The 19,573-nt window shown below is 34.2% G+C and overlaps 1 protein-coding gene across 1 annotated transcript; it reads right to left on the bottom strand.

Moving 5' to 3' along the window:
• Positions 1-9,686: 9,686 nt before the first annotated feature.
• Positions 9,687-19,117, bottom strand: LOC132047578 (nicotinamide adenine dinucleotide transporter 1, chloroplastic). The gene is made up of 9 exons (XM_059438608.1): positions 18,682-19,117; positions 17,851-17,946; positions 17,412-17,518; positions 13,848-13,896; positions 13,615-13,724; positions 10,889-10,983; positions 10,707-10,795; positions 10,481-10,575; positions 9,687-10,219 (listed from the first exon to the last, which is right to left on the bottom strand). The coding sequence occupies exons 1-9, from the start codon at positions 18,749-18,751 to the stop codon at positions 9,983-9,985; spliced, it is 948 nt and encodes a 315-aa protein (XP_059294591.1). The 5' UTR covers positions 18,752-19,117; the 3' UTR covers positions 9,687-9,982.
• Between the last annotated feature and the right edge of the window lie 456 nt (positions 19,118-19,573).

Below are 19,573 nucleotides of genomic sequence, written 5' to 3'. Positions count from 1 at the left end.
AATTGTGTTGGGGGTCGGCACTGCTCATTTTTCATCTACTATAAATTATGAAGCCAATAAAGCAACACCAGTTTTTAGCTAACGTTCGAAAATTCAAATAAGTGGCTCGGAACCGAAGCTACTAGGTTAGGAGATAGGTACACATGGAACTTGTGATGTGGTGCGCACGCGTTTATGAGGGCGTTAAATTAGGCTCTCGAAAAGTACACTTGACCTAAATACCCACATTAAATTTAGGATCATAATTTAGAAATTAACTTGCGAGGAAAGGCCAAAACTTATTAAACCAAAATTTTAAGTAGGCGTTTGGCCATAGAAATTAAAAATAAAAATAAAATAAAAAACTTTTTTTGGAATTTTTTAAGTTGAAATTGTGTTTGGCTATGGTTTTTGCAGATAATATTTGATTATTGAAATGTACTTTTTTTAAAAAAACATGAAATATGATTTATACCCCAATTTCTAAAAACTAGCAAACCACCCAAAGCAATTAATAAACATAACTAGTGCGCGAAATATAGCAATTATACTTGAGATCAGTTGAGTGCTCAAAACTGATAGTTTCTTTCCATCAAAAGGCTGCAATTGGGAGGCCTCTTTGGTGTACACAAAAAATGTAGCATATCTAAATATGGTTTTATTGCAAATTTTTCACCTGCTTCTTTTCTTTTAGAGGCTTTTTAGCACATGATATTCAACTGAGCAACATAAGTTGTCTCTGACCAGTGAAAAAAGTTGTATGAACTTTTAGGGTAAAAATTGAGCATATAAACTTTTGGGCTAAAAATTGAAAACAAAAAAACAAAAGTAAAAGGTCCAAAACATAAAATGAAAAAGGTGAAAAATAAGGTTTTTGTTGTTTTTCAAATTCCAAATACAACTTCAAGTTGTATTTGAAATTTTTATGGCCAAACACCATGAAGTGAAAAAATATTCTGAAAAAAAGTGAATAATTCTCATGGCCAAACAAGTCCTCAAAAATGCCGAAACCAAAGTTGTGGAAGAAAACACATAAATATTTCATGGGTAATAAAACTGCTATTTAATAGGTGTCTATTTTTTTAAAATAAAATTGCACGTCTACACATTTCAATTATGTCAGACATGCGGTGATGAACTTAACTTCAGACAAAAATAACTGATTTGAGTGACACAGGGCTGAAGTACAGGCAAAATGTCAGAACTTTAATCATATGTGCCTGAAATTCATGTCGTCGTAAATTTAGAAGTTGATCCTATCATTTAGAAATTAACTTGCGACTTAATGTGGAAAGGCCAACTTATTTTTGAAAAAAGAAAAAAGGCCAATACCAAAATTGGGGAAGAAAAAACATTTTTTTGCGCGGATTGCCCTTCTTTTGGGGTGGTCTTTAAATTTTGCCCCTCATATTTGTGGTCTTTAAGTTTTGCCCTTCGCTTGAAAAGGTGGGCGAATACCTGAGGTTCTGAGTTCGAACCCCCGCTCAGGCATAAAATAAAAAAATAATTTCGCAAGGCAGGGCTAGGGGCGTGTATGCCAGGTCCGGCATACAATCCTTAAGGAAAAACTAAAGTTATGCCGGATTTGGTATCACTAAAAGTTTGCCCCATAAGTCAGAACTTTTCCTTAAGCATAGTTTAGTTATGCCTTATAGGACAGACTTTTAGTTAAGACATAACCAAAAGTATGCCATAAGTAGGGGTGTTCATGGTTCGGTTTGGATCGGTTATTGATTAAAACCATAACCAAATCAATTTAGTCGGTTTTTAAATGTCTAAAACCATAACCAAACCAAATAAAATAATAACCACCGGTTTGGTTATTGTCGGTTGGGTTGGGTTGGATTTTTCGGTTTTATGACCAAGCCTATGAGACTTATCAGTAAAACATTAAAAAGTTGAAAAAGACATGTCTTTTTTTTTGTTCAAACGATAACTTTTATTTATCGTTTAAGGTGGAACATACATCATAGAAATATTTTCACTATTAGTGATAGTGTCATACTCAAGTTACCCAAAGTTGCTAAACTATTACATATAGAGCTAAAAACTAACTAAGTAGTGGCTGCACCATTTTTGTCATCTTAATACACGTACCTGGAAATAAAGTAGAGCATAGGAGCTTTTAGTTGTTGTTGCAAACACATATTAATTAAACATAAAGATTACCTAAAATTAAAATGAAAATATATGAAATAAAAAAACTTTGTGTAATGATCCCAAACTTTGGGGCAATACTTGCATTTTGTCCTCAATTCTCCCATTTTATTAAAAACACTTTGTGCAATGATCTCAAACTTCAGATGTTTTTCTATCATTATCCCCAGGGTTAGGGTCTCGACTACAAAGAGTTGTTCTTTTCTGCCTTTTAGGAGGATTACCCATGGAAGAAGTATTAGGGCATTACCATGTACTTGAGTCGTTATGAAGCAAATCGATGTTACCGAAGTATCTTCTATAGGAACCTCCAAATCTACAACCTCGTCCTTTTTATATGAAAAATATTAAAAGTTTAGGACCCATTCGACAAAAAAAAGAAAGGTATAAATTCGGGAAAAAAAGAAGAAACAACCTAAAATCAAATGGCTGACAAAGAAAGGCTAAAAATTTAAGTTAAAGACATTAGACTCTAACGTGAGCTTCTGTTAGTAAGTATACACTTAACACTTAAAAAGTTAAAAGACTTAAAGACATAGACTTGGACATATTCTTAAAAACAAGGGCCTTAAACAATCATGTGAAATAAGTAGACCAAAAATCAAATTAATGATTAAAAGGTATAAAATATTTATAATTATTTATGAAAAACTAATATTATACATATAAATAATTATAAAATTTATGTATATAATTTATCGGTTTGGTTCGGTTATTTTTTAATATAACCATAACCAAACCAAATATTATCGATTTTTAAAATTTAAAACCAAATCAAATCAAACTAGGGGTGGGCGTTCGGTTTTTCGGTTCGGTTTTATCAAACTTTGATTTGGCTATTTCGGGTTCGGTTTTTTGAAGGTGGACACCAAACACCGAACCAAACTAGTTCGGTTCGGTTCTTTTGTTTCGATTTTTAAAGTTCGGTTCGGTTCGGTTTCGGTTTTTTCAATTCGGTTTTTTTAATATAATATTAGAAGCAATTCCATTTTCACTAATTCATATTCTCAAAAGCAATAAAACATAAAACTGATAAATTGAAATCAAAATCAAACAAACAGGATACACAAGAACAAAAAACTATAATCATGACATAAGATTACTAGATGTTATATACATACCGTAAGAATAATTAAGAAAACACATAAAGGACATATATTAATCCTAAGAGACATCTTAGTTACCTTTCTTTGTTAAGGATATTTGATTTTTTCAATTGAAGTAGAAAATTAGGGATACAAATGCAAAAGAAGACTTATTATAATTGGGTTTTTTTGCTTTAAATTTAATGGGTCTGGACTATTTTAATTTTTTTGGGTAATGTATTAAATTTCGGTGCGCGTTCGATTTTTCGGTTCGGTTTTATGAAACTTCGGTTCGGCTATTTCGGTTTCGATTTTTTGACGATGGACACCAAACACCGAACCAAACTAGTTCGGTTCGGTTTGTTGAAGTTTCGGTTCGGTTCGGTTTGGTTTTTCGATTTTCGGTATTTATGCCCAGCCCTAAATCAAACCAAACCAAATGTTGATTTTTTAATTTGATTTGGTTAAATTTTCGGTTTGGTTTTGGTTTTAACCAAAACCGTGAAGAGCCCTACCCATAAGACAAGAACTTTTCCTTAAGGCATAACTTTGCCTTATAAGGCAAACTTTTAGTTATGCCTTAAAGAAAAGTTATGCCTTATGGGGCATACTTTTAGTTATGTCTTATGGGGGCACACTTTTAGTTAAGGCATAATTAAAAGTTTACCTTGAAAAGTTTAAGAAACAAATATATGCCTCAAGGCAAAGTCTGCCGGAGAGGGCATAGCAAAATTTAAACTTTGCCTTATAAGGCAAACTTTTAGTTATGCCTTAAGGAAAAGTTCCGCCTTATGGGGCACATTTTTAGTTAAGGCATAACTAAAAGTTTACCTTGAAAAGTAAAAAAATAAAAAGAATATATGCCTCAAGGCAAAGTCTGTCAGAGGGGGCATAGCAAAATTTAAACTCTGATTTGCGATTTTTTTAAAATTTTTGACTAAGTGGGGGTTCGAACCCGAAACTAATGAGTTTTAGCCGAAGGGCAAAATTTAAAGACCCCAAATATGAGAGGCAAAATTTGAAGATCACCCCAAAAGAAGCAGAATTGCCTATAAAAAAACAAAAGAAAGTCTAAAGCCTTAATAAGATCATTTGCTGATTTAGTTCGTTTAGAAATCCACGAGATGCATAATCATTAATTAAACTACCTAAAGAATTTGACTCTGGAATTCATAAAAATTAAAGATCTAACACCGTGATAAAACAGCACCTAATCATAACAAGATATCCTATCCATGTGATAAAAAACAATTACTCCTTCCGTCACAAAATATTTATCGTCCTTACTAAAAATATTTATCTTAAAATATTTATCAATTTATTTACCCAAAATAAAATTAAGTAGTCTTTTCCCATTTTATCTTGTATTAATTACATCAATGGGCTAATTTTGTGAGTTCATATACCAACATTTAAGAGGTTTCATCATTAATGGAGTAAATATTTAGTGAGGAAAGAGAATATGATGAATATGTAAGAGGGTAAAATAGTCAAAATGCTATCATTATAAATGCTTTCTTAATGGGCGTGTAAATGAAAAATGCGACAAATATTTTGAGACGAAAGGAGTAATACATTGTAATTATGAATAAGTTACTTAGAATATGACAAAACAAGTTATCAATGTTGTGTTCTATATAATGTGTCTTCTAAGTTGTTAATACTCAACACACACACCCCCCACCCCCACTGGTTAAAAAAAAAAGTGTCCACTTAACTATTTGCAAGCCTCTTAAGAAAATACTAACTTCTAAAAAAAATGTATTTTGACTAAATTAATCCTAATTAAGTAGGTATTGAGATTTGATCACTTAGCATTTAATAAAGACAAATCTGAAAAAATAAAGTTAATTCTTTCTTAATTTGATAAGTGAACACTATTTTATAATCAAAAAATAAATTTTAACTGGACACCCTTTTTGAGCCAGAGTAGCACTTAATGGTGATGTGCCCTCAATTTTGTTAAAAAACGTAAGACCGCAAAAATATTACTTATTCAGCAGGCTAGCCTATCTAAAGGCTAAACTAGCACTTCCCTTGGTGTATTTGATTGAGCACAAAATTTTGGAAAAGAAGAATAATTTATGAAACTTGTAATCTTAAATAATAACATGACATTTTTTATAGCTATAAAAATATGTCGTTAAGGTAAATTGAGAAATTCAAAATCAAAAGTACATTGCATATAATTTTTTTATCCGGCGTTCAGTACCCATTTTAGAGCCCATCCAATTTGGATTCATATTAAAAGGTTCCGCTTCGAGAGTAAAATGTTTCATATCCAAAATGACTCATTCTCAAGACTCAAGTTCAAACCTGTGATTAAGCTAATGGATAATATATACTTACTCCACTTGTGCATCACAATCTTTGATGGTCACTATAGTCTATATAACATGGAACAAAGGCAGTATGAAAAAAAAAAGAGTTGGCACATAACTTGTAGCGTGTAATGGTAACCTCAAAAATTGACAAATTAAATTACAGATAACTAAGAAGCAACATATCGATCCAAGCACCTAAACTGTAGTAGTAATTGACATTACGATATCTCCCTTTTTTTGGGTAATGATAATGAATTCTTTTTTGGTATAGTAGCTTTCTTGATAAGTTTATGCGCATTTTTTTTTTATATAGCTATTATTAGGAGTATTTTTGGATTAATACAGCTGAAAATGACAAGAGAATCCACCATAACTAAAGGAGTTGTTTCCACCCAAAATTAACTAATACATTATCTCTGCCACAAGACTCACAACTAATATATTCTTAATAATAAATACTAAAGGAATTAAAATGTATTTTACCAACCTCTCGTTTTATTATTTAATTATTTCTCTTGGTATATCTAGTTTTAGAAGCCTCACGAGCAGAGCAATAGTGCCTGTGATGGCATTCCCACTTTTTCACAGTTTAAGCAATCATTTCTAAACGGGCATCACGGGAGTTAATTTGACAATAATTAAAACTCTCCAACTATATTAGCAGCAAAAGGAGGTAGGAGTATTATTTTAGGAGTTCAGACCTCACTATAACAACATTTTACTATAATGGTTAAGTTTTTTTTTGGAACCGTTTTTTATATTATAATTATATTAGGTGTCATCTATAACAACATTTTGCTATGACAATCAATAAATATCCAAACAAACGTCATAGTTAAAAAGGGTTTTGACTGTGTATTATTGATTAGGTTAATTAACCTATACATACAATAATAAGTAAGAATTTATAATAGATCTGATATGGTAACTTGAAAATTAAAATAAAAACTTGTTATATTTATTAGTTCTAAAAAATTGAAGAAATCGCCCCTCCCCCAGGGTCTTGCATTGGTGCCCTAAAAAGTGAGAAATAGTGAATCAACTCATTATAAATCATAATTTGACTTATATAGTTCATTGCTAATTATATATTTCTGTCAGTTCTGTTGGTGGATTATGCTCTCTTATCTCTAACTCTATTATTATTATTTCCCCCCTCTAACCACACCCATTATGTTTCTTCTCTTTTATTTTTTTTCTTCTAGAATATTGATAAATCATGATAAAATTTCGACACACAAAAAAAAAACAAGACTAATGAGCATTAAACTAAATACTCTGCAGTGTCCCATTCTCTCTGTTGAAGAAGATATATTTTTCTTATTTTCATGATAATGTTGGTGTCCAGCTTGTGCGCACTTTGACCAATTTTATGGGTATCTGCTATCTCCCACCAATACATATACTTGATAACTTTGTCTACCAAGCTTAGATAGACAGATAAAAAAAAATCACCTAATATCTTTGTTGAGCTATTAAGCTTGTCATGAAAATTGTGTCACAAGTTGTTGCAATTAAGTGGAAAAAATAAAGAAAAATATTATTCATACCTTACGAGGGGAGAGGCAAAAAGAGGTTTTACCGTGTTAGTAATATAGAGCTTTCCCATCATGACAATGCTTTGCTTTGGAGTTGGCCCAACTTATGGGAATGCCAGAGCAAAAGTAGAGAAAATAAGTGAATGTGATTAGCAGTGAAAGTATAGTAAAACCAATTTATATTTAAGACTCAATTAGTATTGTATTCTCTAAATGCAATGTATCTTTTTTGTGTACATTGTAATTGTAAGTAAAATAGTTATGTACGATTAAGGTCTCTGTATACAATGATTACGAGGTCACAATTTAAATCGTACAAATCAAAGTTCTATTGATCTTTTAGTCATTACGGTCTAATTGAATTTCCTTAATTAACTATGTTTAACAGTTTAAGTACGATTATATGTTGAGAAACAGGCAGCATAGTTTTTCTCTCACAAGCTTAGTGGTCCATTTCCAATAACATCATGAAAGCCATAGCACTCCTAACATTTTTTTGTCACTTTTTTTTTCTCACTTTTGTTATTTCTTACTTTTGCCCACCGGCCAGACTTATGATGAGGGGTGTGGAAAGCAATTGACTTCATGTTTTGCCCACATTCTCCTCCTTTTTCTTAAATCATGGAGCAGTAGTATTACAATGACTTATCATGGCCAAAAATTACTTCTAGTAATATTGTTGAAAGAATCTAAAACCTTCGTGGTATTTGGCTAAGTTTATAAGATGGTCAAACTGGCCTATAAATAATTGTTAGCGTATTATTGTAAATCGAAAATGCTTATAAATTAAGTGTTTATAAGCCAAAATCAGTCATAAGTTGGCAACTGATTTTACAACTTACAAGCACTTTTGATTTGACCACAACATTTGCAATTTTATCCTGAATATCTTTGTTAATCTCCGAAATACTCTTCCTAAACTTTTAATTATTTCTTTATCTACTCCCGTCATTTGTCTTTTTTATTTATTTAGAAAGTACTTCTAAATTTATATATTTTGTCGATAGCTCTAATAACATTCTGGTCAAAACTGTTTATTTACACTTTTTTACTAAATACATTAACTACTTATTGTCTGTTTCGATAATTCTATCCAAACATGTAACTGTTTATTCATAAAAGGGATCAAATTCAGCGCCTAAAAGTGTTTTAACACTTGATGCTTATCAGCTACTTTTGATCAGCTAATCCAAACGGGCTCATAATCTTAAGATTATGCATAAAATTGATCCATGATTTTAACTTAAGTGCAGATGATCACTTAATAATATTACTTTCTTATGGAAACGAATATAACAATATGTAGCAACTATATAATAGCTATATCAATATTCAATTGCAACATTGTTTTTTAGAAAGAAGTGGAGAAAGTTGAAGAAATGCTGAAAAGTTGAAAATTCTATATTTAACCTTGACTATGACATACTCTAATACATGGTGATGAGATGTGAGAAAGCAATGTAATTAGAAATAGTATAAAAGGTCTCTTTTAATCATAATCCTGGATCCCTCGAGCAATTAATTTTCTAGGAAGAAACAAAAAAGTTGTTTTTGACTAATAAATGTGTTTTATTAGAGGGAAAAATGAAAGAATTGGATAAAGCCTAAGACTTAAAGCAAAAGGACTATCACAACAACAATTTGGTGAAGTTAAAAAAACAGGAGATCGCTATTCTAGGATACCCAACTTTAAAAGAAAGCAAGATTAATCCTACTTCTGTTTTATATAGGTAGTTTCTACATATGCTTTTTTTTTTTTTTTTTCAATCATTGAACCAAATAATTTATTATACGAATTTACATGACGCATTATGTTGAGTTGTCACCTTGCACATTTGCTTTTTCCTTTTAAATGTAAATAAATTGACATTCCAATAGAAAGTTGGAAGACATTTCAGGAATAATATGACTTTGCACCTGGCAACCAATCATCTAGTGGGGGTTCTTTTATGCTAACAGTTACTCCCTCCGTCCCATAATACCAGAGATATTTGTTCCTTGAGGGATAATTTGTCCTTTTTCGAAAAGGAGACTCCTCCTGCTTAAGGACCTTTTAGAAAGTCTAGAGACTAGTTGTAATGATATTCCTCAGGGCCCTATCTCTATACAGCAGTTCATAATATGCAACAAGCTATAACTGGTAACACTTTTTATAATCTTGTGGTGGGATTAATAAAATCGCTTCACTCTTAAATAAAGAGTTTCAAGTCTTAAATATAAAAAAGATCTTAAAAGAAAGTGCTTCCTCTTTTAATGAACCTTATGCTGCATGAAACCAAATAAAAATGATTCCCCTTTTAATGAACCTTATGCTGCATGAACCCAAATTAGTTAGGACAAATAATGCGGGAACTGGAGTGCAGGTGAGAAACCAAAAGAAAATTCTAATAACCTCCTACTGAAATCATCATTTAAAATAATCATTTATCATAATATCATAATCATGAAGCATCATCCAACTGCAACTTAAATCTTAGGGTGCTGAACATAATTTGCTTTTTTCTTGAACTTTTACTTCTCCTCTTGTCCTTTCTCTTTGCCTTTGCCCACTCCACTTATGAAGGAGGAGGAATATTATGAACAAAGAATCCCGAATCATAAAATGCACTCAACAGTTTTTCTAATATTGAATATCTCAAAGCTCACTATAATTTCTAGTCTTCCTACATTTCAACTCCTTTTATCATCGTCGTCATCATCATCAATGTCAGTGTAAGAATGGTATAGCAAATTTGTTTCACAATGACCAAAATGATTTTTCTATGTTGCTATGACAGCTAACAAGAAATAAGATACACAGCCGATGAAGAGATCGCTGCAGACGAATCAGCAGCCCCGCTCAGGGACTTGATGAACTAAACTGCCTTACTATGGTGAATCCCCAAGTCATCATGACATCCTACAATGGGTGAGGATGAGGATCAGGGGGAAACAAGGTTACAAGGAAGCGGTGAATCATCTCAAAACTGGTAAATGTGATAACAGCTGCAGGGGTAGTCCGAATTAGGTTTGTTGCACAGCCTCGGTAAAAGCCTGCGATGCCTTCTTGATGAAAGACTTTCTTGACGCAGTCAACTACACCAGAGTACCGTTTTTCAGAGTGGCGCCCCTGTTCTTGAAGCCTCGAACGTACAACCTACAATGAAAATTCAAATGTATGATTTTATGCACTTATGTTTCTGTCATACACTCCACTAAGCTTTTCCCAACACATGCAAAATTTATGTTGAAGTGTTTCAACCATAAATTGACCCAAAAAAATAAAGCCCGAGGTGGGAAGAACTTGCCTTGCAATATTTCTGTAAGATTGTGGACCAAAACATCATATGGTACACCACTTTATGTTTCAGTAAACCATTTAAAGTAAATTAACAATGTGATCACCGTAACAACATACCTCATGTGGATATGTCAATGTAGAAGCAAATATTTTGGAAACTGATGATGCAACGGCAACATCAGGGGCCCCAAGTTTATTCGTTGAAGTGTTAGCTGACATCATCACAACAAGCCAGCATATTCAGACACGATGTCATCCTTTCCAAGAGGTGGGAAAACAAATGTAAAGATACTGAACTAACTAGAAGTGAAAGGAAACAATATGACTAGAAGTGAGTAATCACCTCGCTTGGCCAAGTAAATCTTAATTTTCTCATAAGTCGGAAATTGGATAGCTACGTGACTAACACCAGCCAAAGCAGGCACCAGACCGCTGTCCACCACAAAGCAATACAAGTCAGCAAAAACAGTAGACAAGCAATATGATACATTCAGAGCAACAACTTTTAAGAAAGCAAACACTGACCTGTACAACCCACGAATGCCCTCTTCATACGCTATTCTCCTTAAAGCAGATAATGTACCCCTGTAAGGCTCAAAACCTGTTCTCATTCCTTGAGTCTGCAAAAGGTTAAGGCAAAAATGAGTAAGAGTGAGAATATGATTAATGCTTTGTTTGGTGAAGTGCATTTAGAAACATATCTTTGGTAGACACATCTTTAAGCATTATTAGATGGCACAACTAATTGAATTGACAATGCTGATCCAGAAGAAAACGATCCTTTTAACATAATTTTTTACACCAGAAGTACATGAACATTAATTAATCAAATGGTGTAAAACTTCTCAGCACTACATTAGCTACATTGTCCCCATAAAATAATAAAAACACTGAATGCCATGGAATGCTGTACTTCTTGTCAATATACACCCTCCAACTTGGGCATGAAAATGAGGCCAGGCCATGCAGCTGGCAGAGTTGAGCTTAGCTTAGCTAGCAAAGGCTCTTCCCGGGATGCCTAACCTGTCATCCTGTGAACACCCTCAACTGCCCAACACGCCTCCGCACACTGGCTAATTCTTACTCTCGAGAAAAAAACTGCTGTGTTTGGTCTTCTCAACATTAAGATCTTGAAATTCATTTATTCAGTGATTTTGTGATTGCACAGTCCCTAATATATATGCTCCCAGCTCCACATGACCTCCTTTCTCTGGCACTCCACTAAATTCAATCAAAAATGCATACCTTCTATGTAGAAAACAAAAGATAGATAGCAACGTAGCCACCAACTGGTGGAGTATAAAGGGTGAGGTGGCAGATGACTGCCTAACAATAAATGCAATGACTGAATTACTGGTGGTGCAAGTGGCATAGAAGAGCAACTACAACTGCAGAGAAGAGATACGAGACAGCTTTTTTGTTGTTGGCCCAGCCCAAACCTGCCTGCGCCGAATGGTACCTTCCCACCTGGGGACTCATCCTGTCCCATTGGCATCTCTACTCCAAGCACTTGCTATGACAAACAACTTTGAACAACACAAACTTTTTAGGCTGCAAGAAGGCCTATCTATTTTCTTTTCCTTTTTTAAAATGACGATGGTGTCGGTGCTCAGACCAGATTAATCCACCATGTACCTGCTACTTCCCACCAGCACTAGCAACTCTTTCCACCAAGGCTTAGAAAGATTGAAATAACGCATCTAATCTAACGTTGCCACTGCTGGAATTCGAACCTTGGTGCCAGGGTGGTCCTTCATTTCTAAACAACGAGTAGGCCATTAGCCACCACTTGGGGACAACGAACATCTATCACTCACTCTTTCTTATAAAATGCAAGACTGGCTAATGAGATCTTCAAGACATATCAAGACATGAACCTGCTTAAACTAAACAGACTAATCCGTAGGGCGTGAAGTACTATTTTCTATATTTGAACTTCAAGTAAAATATTAAAATGTTTGATTGTAATTCCAAGTGAATATCAAACTCACATATCTTCAACTTTCACAAACTTCTTTTTCAACTGAAGTTCAGACTTCCACAATTTTTTACCAATTTCTACTTCATATGCTGCCTCGTTTCATTTTGTGCGTCTTAGCTTGACCAGGCACGGAGTTTAAGAAAGTGAGACTTCTGAATCTTGTTGTCTTAAACTAAAGATGTGTATAATATACCACATACGCTTTGAACCTTGTGGTCTTAAATATGTCATGAGAGATGTTGGAAGTGGCCAAAGATTTACTACATGTAAGATGTCATATACTTTTTGAAACAGATTAAAATGGGAAAACACATAAAGTGAAACGGGGGAATACTTTTCTTTTCAAATTCAACTCGAGTGTTGTCCAAATGCCTACTAACCATAAAAGAACAGTGAAATGAGGCTCACTTAGCACTGAAGACACAATTAAAAAACTTTACGAAAATAGATTACAAGTACATGCATGATGCAACAGCAGTCAAACTTGGGAATTTTAATGTAAAATAACAAAAACAAGTGGAACCCAACCATGCAGAAGCAAGGAGAAGAAAAAGAAGAATACAGAAGAGGAGTGGATCTAAAGCAATTAGACCCTCACTGAGATAACATTGTATTGCATTCATTTATTCTGCTGTTAGCCGGCGACAATCGTGCATAATCCACCCCAAGACTCAACGGCACGATGGAATTATTAGGTGTACAACTCTTAGGGTATGTTATACAGTAGTAGCAGTTTTTGTAGTCTAACTGATCACCTTGTGAGATCACTCGGTCAAACAAATGTGCCATAAAAAGCTAAAATCACACTCCCCCTCTATAAATTAGTTACTAATAGACAAGGAGATAGAAACATGAACATGTTCTGTTAGGTGTACAACTCTTAGGGTATGTTGTACAGTAGTAGCAGTTTTTGTAGTCTAACTGATCACCTTGTGAGATCACTCGGTCAAGCAAATGTGTTATAAAAAGCTAAAATCACACTCCCCCTCTATAAATTAGTTACTAATAGACAAGGAGATAGAAACATGAACATGTTCTGTGCAAGAATCTTCTATTTTCCATTTTCCTCTTCTAGGATAAGGGAAAGTCATAAGGCCCTATCAGCTGCTTTACTGTTTGTAGTTTCTGACGAACTATTGTTCCACTCCACATCACAAGTCGATACCAAACAATTTAACGAAGTCGCTCCAATGTCACATATTTACCTCTTTCACCAAGTCACACAAATAACAAGGACAAGCTACATATCAAAATTAGATTCATAAAACACCTGAAGACGTGTCTTCACAACCCACAGAGGATTTGTTGCAATTGTGGTTGCCGCTCCAGCACCGGAAGCAGCTAACATGTTTGCACCTACCGAAAGTTGATGATTTCCATCTACAACAACCGCCAAATGAAAAGCATTAACCACAGGGTGCAATGTAGCTTATCAAAAATTAATTTGAAAAGCTAATGAGTCAATAGAAAAACATCTTTGAGGAAAGAAGGTCATCTACTGACCATCTGAGCCAAGAAAGCTTTTCAGCTGTTCATATATAGTAAAATACACCTGCAGAAAAAAAAAACGTGTGAGATCACTCTTGACATATTCTTAATTATGTCTCCAAAAACCTAGGAAAATCATGATCAAATCTCTAAAATGAATGTAATAAGAATTGAAGCATGAAACTTCAGTTTTAATTAGTGGAAGAGTAACACTAACTGTAACCCTCCCTCTGCCACCATGTGTGGCTAACACTTAGAATTGAACAAACGATAAGCCAATATGCAAGGTATGCAGGAAATACTTTAGAAAGATCTTCTCAGTGAACTCAATAGAACTAAGGAAATTTAGACGCATTGGGAGAGTGCTCGAATTACCTTACCCAGTCCATCTGCCCATACGAACAACAATGAATTGGGCAAAGATTATGACTAGAAGCAAGAAAATCTGAAGTGAAAAAACAACCATTTTCTAAAAAGACAGATACCTTTCTATGAAAAGTGAAAACAGTTGACCTTTTTCTGTGAACAGTGTCATCCTTTTTTCTCATACGTCCATATCCTTCTCTTACTCCTACGGCTCTCCACTATTTTTGCAACCACTGTGAGACTTTGCAACAAGTAGCATCGACAGTATTTTTTTACAAAAATAAATTCCTTTTTGATAGGCTAGCACCAGCTGTATATTACATTTAATTTACACTAGATGTTTAGTACGTCCTGTGCATTGGTAACTAAATCTAACGATCAATCAACCCAGTATTGCTGGGATCGGCAATATGAATCTTCTATGGAACTTCTCTTTGTAAGCAAGCAAAAAACTTATTTTTATCTATAACAAAGCCAGGCACTAAGATATTGCTGGACTATAACAATAGCTGTTCTCGCCTTCTCAAAAAAAAAAAAAAAAAAAAAAAAGACCCTCCCCCACTTACATAGTCTGCCCAAGTTTGAGTTATTGAAATCTATCCTAGCCTCCTCATATACATTTGGCAAATTTACCAGAACATTAACAAGCTAGGACATTTATGTACTAGAATAAAACAGCTAGATGTAGCTATACCTCAAAGCATCATCCACAACACCCAAAATATAGAATGTTTATCCAAAATCCTTGTCAAGTTCCTTTTTCATCTTATATCCTCTCCAGCCCAAAAATCCTTCTTTGACGGTCTGTCATATTACTCATGTCGTCCCCAAAATTCTAAAAACAGATTCCACAGTTGAGTTGCAAACTGCCAATGCAAGAAGAGGTGCTTATTGTCCTCATTCTCCTTTCACACATGTAGCATCTACTGCTCTGCATACCTTTTCCCTATTGTTGTTAAGAGAGAATGGCTTCACTAACTATGACACAACTGAAGCATGCCACCATATAGGAAGCTTTAGTTTCACACAATCATTTTCCAAGACCACTGTAGTATATTGCAATTTCCCGCACATAAGTTATGATAGATGATTTCATACAAAAAAAACCATTTTTGGCAGTCCATATCAAAGAATCTGAAACCTCAGAAACTGTTTGCACATGTCCAAGGTTTGCCAAACCAACATCATCCTTTCAATCTCCCACAATAGCAGCTCCCTCTAAGGTATAGTTCTCACCCGGTATATAATCTACATTGAGCTATAGTGACTCTGTGTGTAGTGTGTATGGCCATGCTGTACAAGTCGTAATTTATTTCTTATGATGAATGTTGTAACCATCTTCTCCTTTGATTATCGCAAAATTCACCTGAGTAAATGTGTTAGGATTCAGCTACTGCTATCACTCATCTCCTTGGTGCACCATGAATCTTGTTCACCCAATTTAATTTTTCCTTAGTTCCTTCTCCTCCTTGGTGTATTCAACAACCATTTGAAAAGCCGATTCTTCTGTGAAAATTCAAGTTTCTAGCTCCTAACACATCTTCCTTCTTTCTTAACATTACTGTCCCTCACATCCCTGAAAATATTTCTTTACCTTGTCGTCACCCAGTAAGAAATTCCTTCTGATGCTGTCCAAATAGATTAAAACCTTAGAAGGTATTGGAAGCAGTGACATCATATAGGTTGGCAATGAGTGCAGGACACTGTTTATGCTACTTGCCAGCCAGTTAGAGACAAGAATTTATACAGTATGCAAAACAGCAGCAATACTACTATTGCATTTAGTTTTGCCTCATTTCACCTAAACAACATCGTACCCAGTGTCATCCCACCTAAAGTATGTAATAATTTGTTGCTACACTAGCCAGCAAATACTCAATGGAAACAGACATACGCATTAGTCGTTTCTATGTTGGACCACCGGCATGTATAGAGCCAGCGGAGGGGATTTGGGAAAGCCATCATAGGTTGCTTAGGATGAGGACAGAAGAGAAGCTGTGTAGATTTGGTTTTGATACATATATATAAGGTAATCAAATTTCATTAAGAAAGGGCAACAATCACCCCTATAGAAATGGAATACCAGAAAGTAGAAAACCTTATGAAAAGATATGTTTCTCTACGAACAACACCTAATCTCCTATACATATAGAAAACTTGTGTGTGCATCAAAAAGAAATGAGGGATAAGAGGCTATTCCTCAAGTGTAGAAAATTCCACACAGAAGACCATTCATCAAGTGTACAAAATGAGGAATAAGAGGGTATAAATATATGTATGTGGTGTGTATGTCTGTATATATGGTGATATTAACCAGAAGGGAGAAGAAGAAGAGGAGAAATTAGAAAACATGATGCAAAGGTGAAAATGGCAGGTGAAATGTTGATCAAACAATCAATCAACTACACCTCAATTTAAAATTAGTTGTGCTTGGCCACATATGAATCCTTTATTTCCATTCACTTATTTGTAAGGTTCAGAAAGTAAAGGTGGCCACTGGAACAAGATGAAAGCTTCAACTGAGAAACAGCAGAACGACAAGAAGTCAAATCAAAAACAGAAATTTTTCACAACAAATTCAAGAGGTTGGACTTCAACAAAAAGAAAAGGAAGGTGGATAGTTCATGGACTAAACCAAATAAATGACAAGGGAGAACAAGAGATGGTGGAGATCTGCATTCTGATTTCACTGAAATCATTCACCAGGACCAAAGATGCTCACATCAGATTTCTAATTGTGTTCAAACCACATACGGACAGTAAAAGAATGTAAAGACAATACACTTGGTATATAATCACGCCCTAAGTGCAAGGAGATAAATATGAAATTATCAAAAACAGGTGAACTTTTGGGGAAGTCATTGCACAATGACATGATCTAAATGTGTTGGCAAAAAAAGGCAAAGTAAACCAAGAATGACCGTGGAACAGGTCATCATGATATAATAACAGGATAATCAGAGTCCAGTGACCTTCAACTCCCTAATCAACCAATTAATAAAAGAACGAATAATAAAAAGTTAAAAGTGCAGAAACTGAGAGAGGAAAATGTAAGTCAAAATTAACAAAGCTATCCGTCCATAACAACTAGATTCTCTAGCACGAGCCACATAGTTAACATCCCTTGCTCTATCCAGATAAGAAAATAAAGAGACTACACAGTGAGAAGCTAGCTTGATGATAAAGTTAAAATTGTAAAATAATCTGACTCACCGCCCAGTTTGGAAGTAATGCTAGCACTGTTGGGGAAAGCCCTCTGTACATTCCACGCAACCCCTCCCTTTGAAATATCTGCTCCAAGTTTCCAACTATAAGACTACCTGATCAGAATAAACGAAATCAGCAGCTGCAGATATATTCACCTCATAAAAATTACTGAGCTTTTCCTATGTTTACGTGTAACTTGGTGGTAGATGATTATCTGTCCCAATATAAGCATGCATGAGTAAGTGTCAGTGGTGGATTTACAATGTCGGCAACGACTGCTTTCCACCCGAACTGTATATTAGTTGAACCATTTGGTAAAATTTACACTTATACTGTATCTACACATATTGCCATGCAAACAGCACAATCAATTGTGTGCATCAAGATTCTCAACTACATCAAGAATCAGTTTACCAAAATCAATGGGAATAGAATAAGGCATTACCTCTAACATTAGCACTTCCTAGCTTTGGCAGCCCATGAACCTGCAACCTAGTCTTAATAACATCTAAAGGGCACACAAATGTAGCCGCAATTACTCCTGCAACATATTAAAATTTCCCAAATCAGAGTAAACACTTGGATCATCATTCAAAATTCCATTTATTGAACTCGTAAATCTTCAAAACTAACCAATCGTACATAAAACCGTCATGTCCATACATGCATTTACACTCTATTTGGATGGTTGTTACATATTGTTTCATATTGTATCGAATTATATTGTATTGTGTTGTGTTGTATCGTATCGTATTGTATTGTCTTTTATGAATACAACGTTTGGATAGATTGTATCATTTTCCGTCGTTACATAATATCACCCACATTAGCAATTTGAAGGATAAACCTACAAGAAAAATAGGGTACGGGGTAGAGCTACTATAAAAAGCCAGGGTAAAGGATAAAATAGGATTATTCAACGATAAGTAAAGACAAAATGATAAGGTAAACGCGATCACACCAAATCCTGACATAAAATGGGACATTTCGTCGTTACATAACGATGGATTTAACGATACCATACAATAGAATTTAAGTAACAATCAAAACAAACATTGCATTTAAACTAACAACACAATACAATACAATACAATACAATACAATACAATACAATACAATACAATACAATACAATACAATACAATACAATACAATACAATAGGTAACAACCATCCAAACTAGCTGCTAAGCATATCAATAAGAGCCCAAATTAGAATTTAATTGTTAATTGGAAAAAAAGATAGTAAAAAAAGAAACCCTTTTGTTGTAAATATTACCAGCAGCAGCACCAGCACCAGCATTGCAAAGAACACCTTTGGGAGTAGGGCCATGAGTATCAACGCCCATTGCTAAATCTAAGTAAAACAGGTGAATAGATATCAAAGACTTGAACTTTATTGCTAAGGTCCTCTCTTGAGAGGCAAATCACACAAAACCACAGTCGCATGGCCAGTGGATATAACACAAATTAAACAATTTTCAGCACCCAATAATAATTCAAGATTGAATTGCCCCCAAACAAGTTTTTCTTCCAAACAATATTAAAGGGGCAATTCAAGATTTAATTTTTTGTTTTTAGAAAAGGGAGTTTGTTTGGATACGTTTGTTGAGTGTCGATTAGATCAAGAATTGGAAATCGGAAATCGACATGTATGTTGGGCCAATTTTGGCAGCTAATTGGAGAGGGATAAGGTCACAATATAAGGTTCATATGGTACGGATCTTTGGTCCCACTTTTTGTGACGGTATTTTGACTTAGGCACGAAATTTAACAAAAAAAAAAAGGGATAATTTTAGAATTTATGATCTAAATGCATCATAAATATTTGTGTGGATATAGAACATTTAATTGAGTTAAACTAGATATTTTAGGGGCCGTTTAGTAGAAGGTATGTTTTATATCCCAAAGATTAATTTTTGATCATTTTTGTATCGTGATAAATTTATACCTTCTACCAAACAAAGATAAAATGATCTCATGAGTATAAGTTATATACCTTCTTATACCACTTATCCACGTTAGGATTATTTTATTCATTATACCATTTTATCAGATAAAAATGCTTAAGATGATAAATTAATCTCAAAATTATAATCTCGGAATAATTTTGGCTATGCACCAAACGATCACTTAGAGTTACGTTGATAGAGCACTAATAATTATAAAAA

The sequence above is a fragment of the Lycium ferocissimum genome, chromosome 1, assembly GCF_029784015.1.
Source record: "Lycium ferocissimum isolate CSIRO_LF1 chromosome 1, AGI_CSIRO_Lferr_CH_V1, whole genome shotgun sequence".
Taxonomy (NCBI): Eukaryota; Viridiplantae; Streptophyta; class Magnoliopsida; order Solanales; family Solanaceae; genus Lycium; species Lycium ferocissimum.
Note: the sequence above shows the minus strand (reverse complement) of the source record. Positions and strands in the feature narration are given on the sequence as shown.

What these genes read in the sequence shown, in the direction of transcription:
- LOC132047578 (XM_059438608.1), bottom strand. Translation starts at nt 18,751, where the DNA reads ATGGGCGTTGATACTCATGGCCCTACTCCCAAAGGTGTTCTTTGCAAT. An exon ending in TGGTGCTGGTGCTGCTGCTG is followed by an intron (nt 17,947 to 18,681) that starts GTAATATTTACA and finishes AATATGTTGCAG; the next exon opens with GAGTAATTGCGGCTACATTT. An exon ending in CATTACTTCCAAACTGGGCG is followed by an intron (nt 13,897 to 17,411) that starts GTGAGTCAGATT and finishes TTTTTTCTGCAG; the next exon opens with GTGTATTTTACTATATATGA.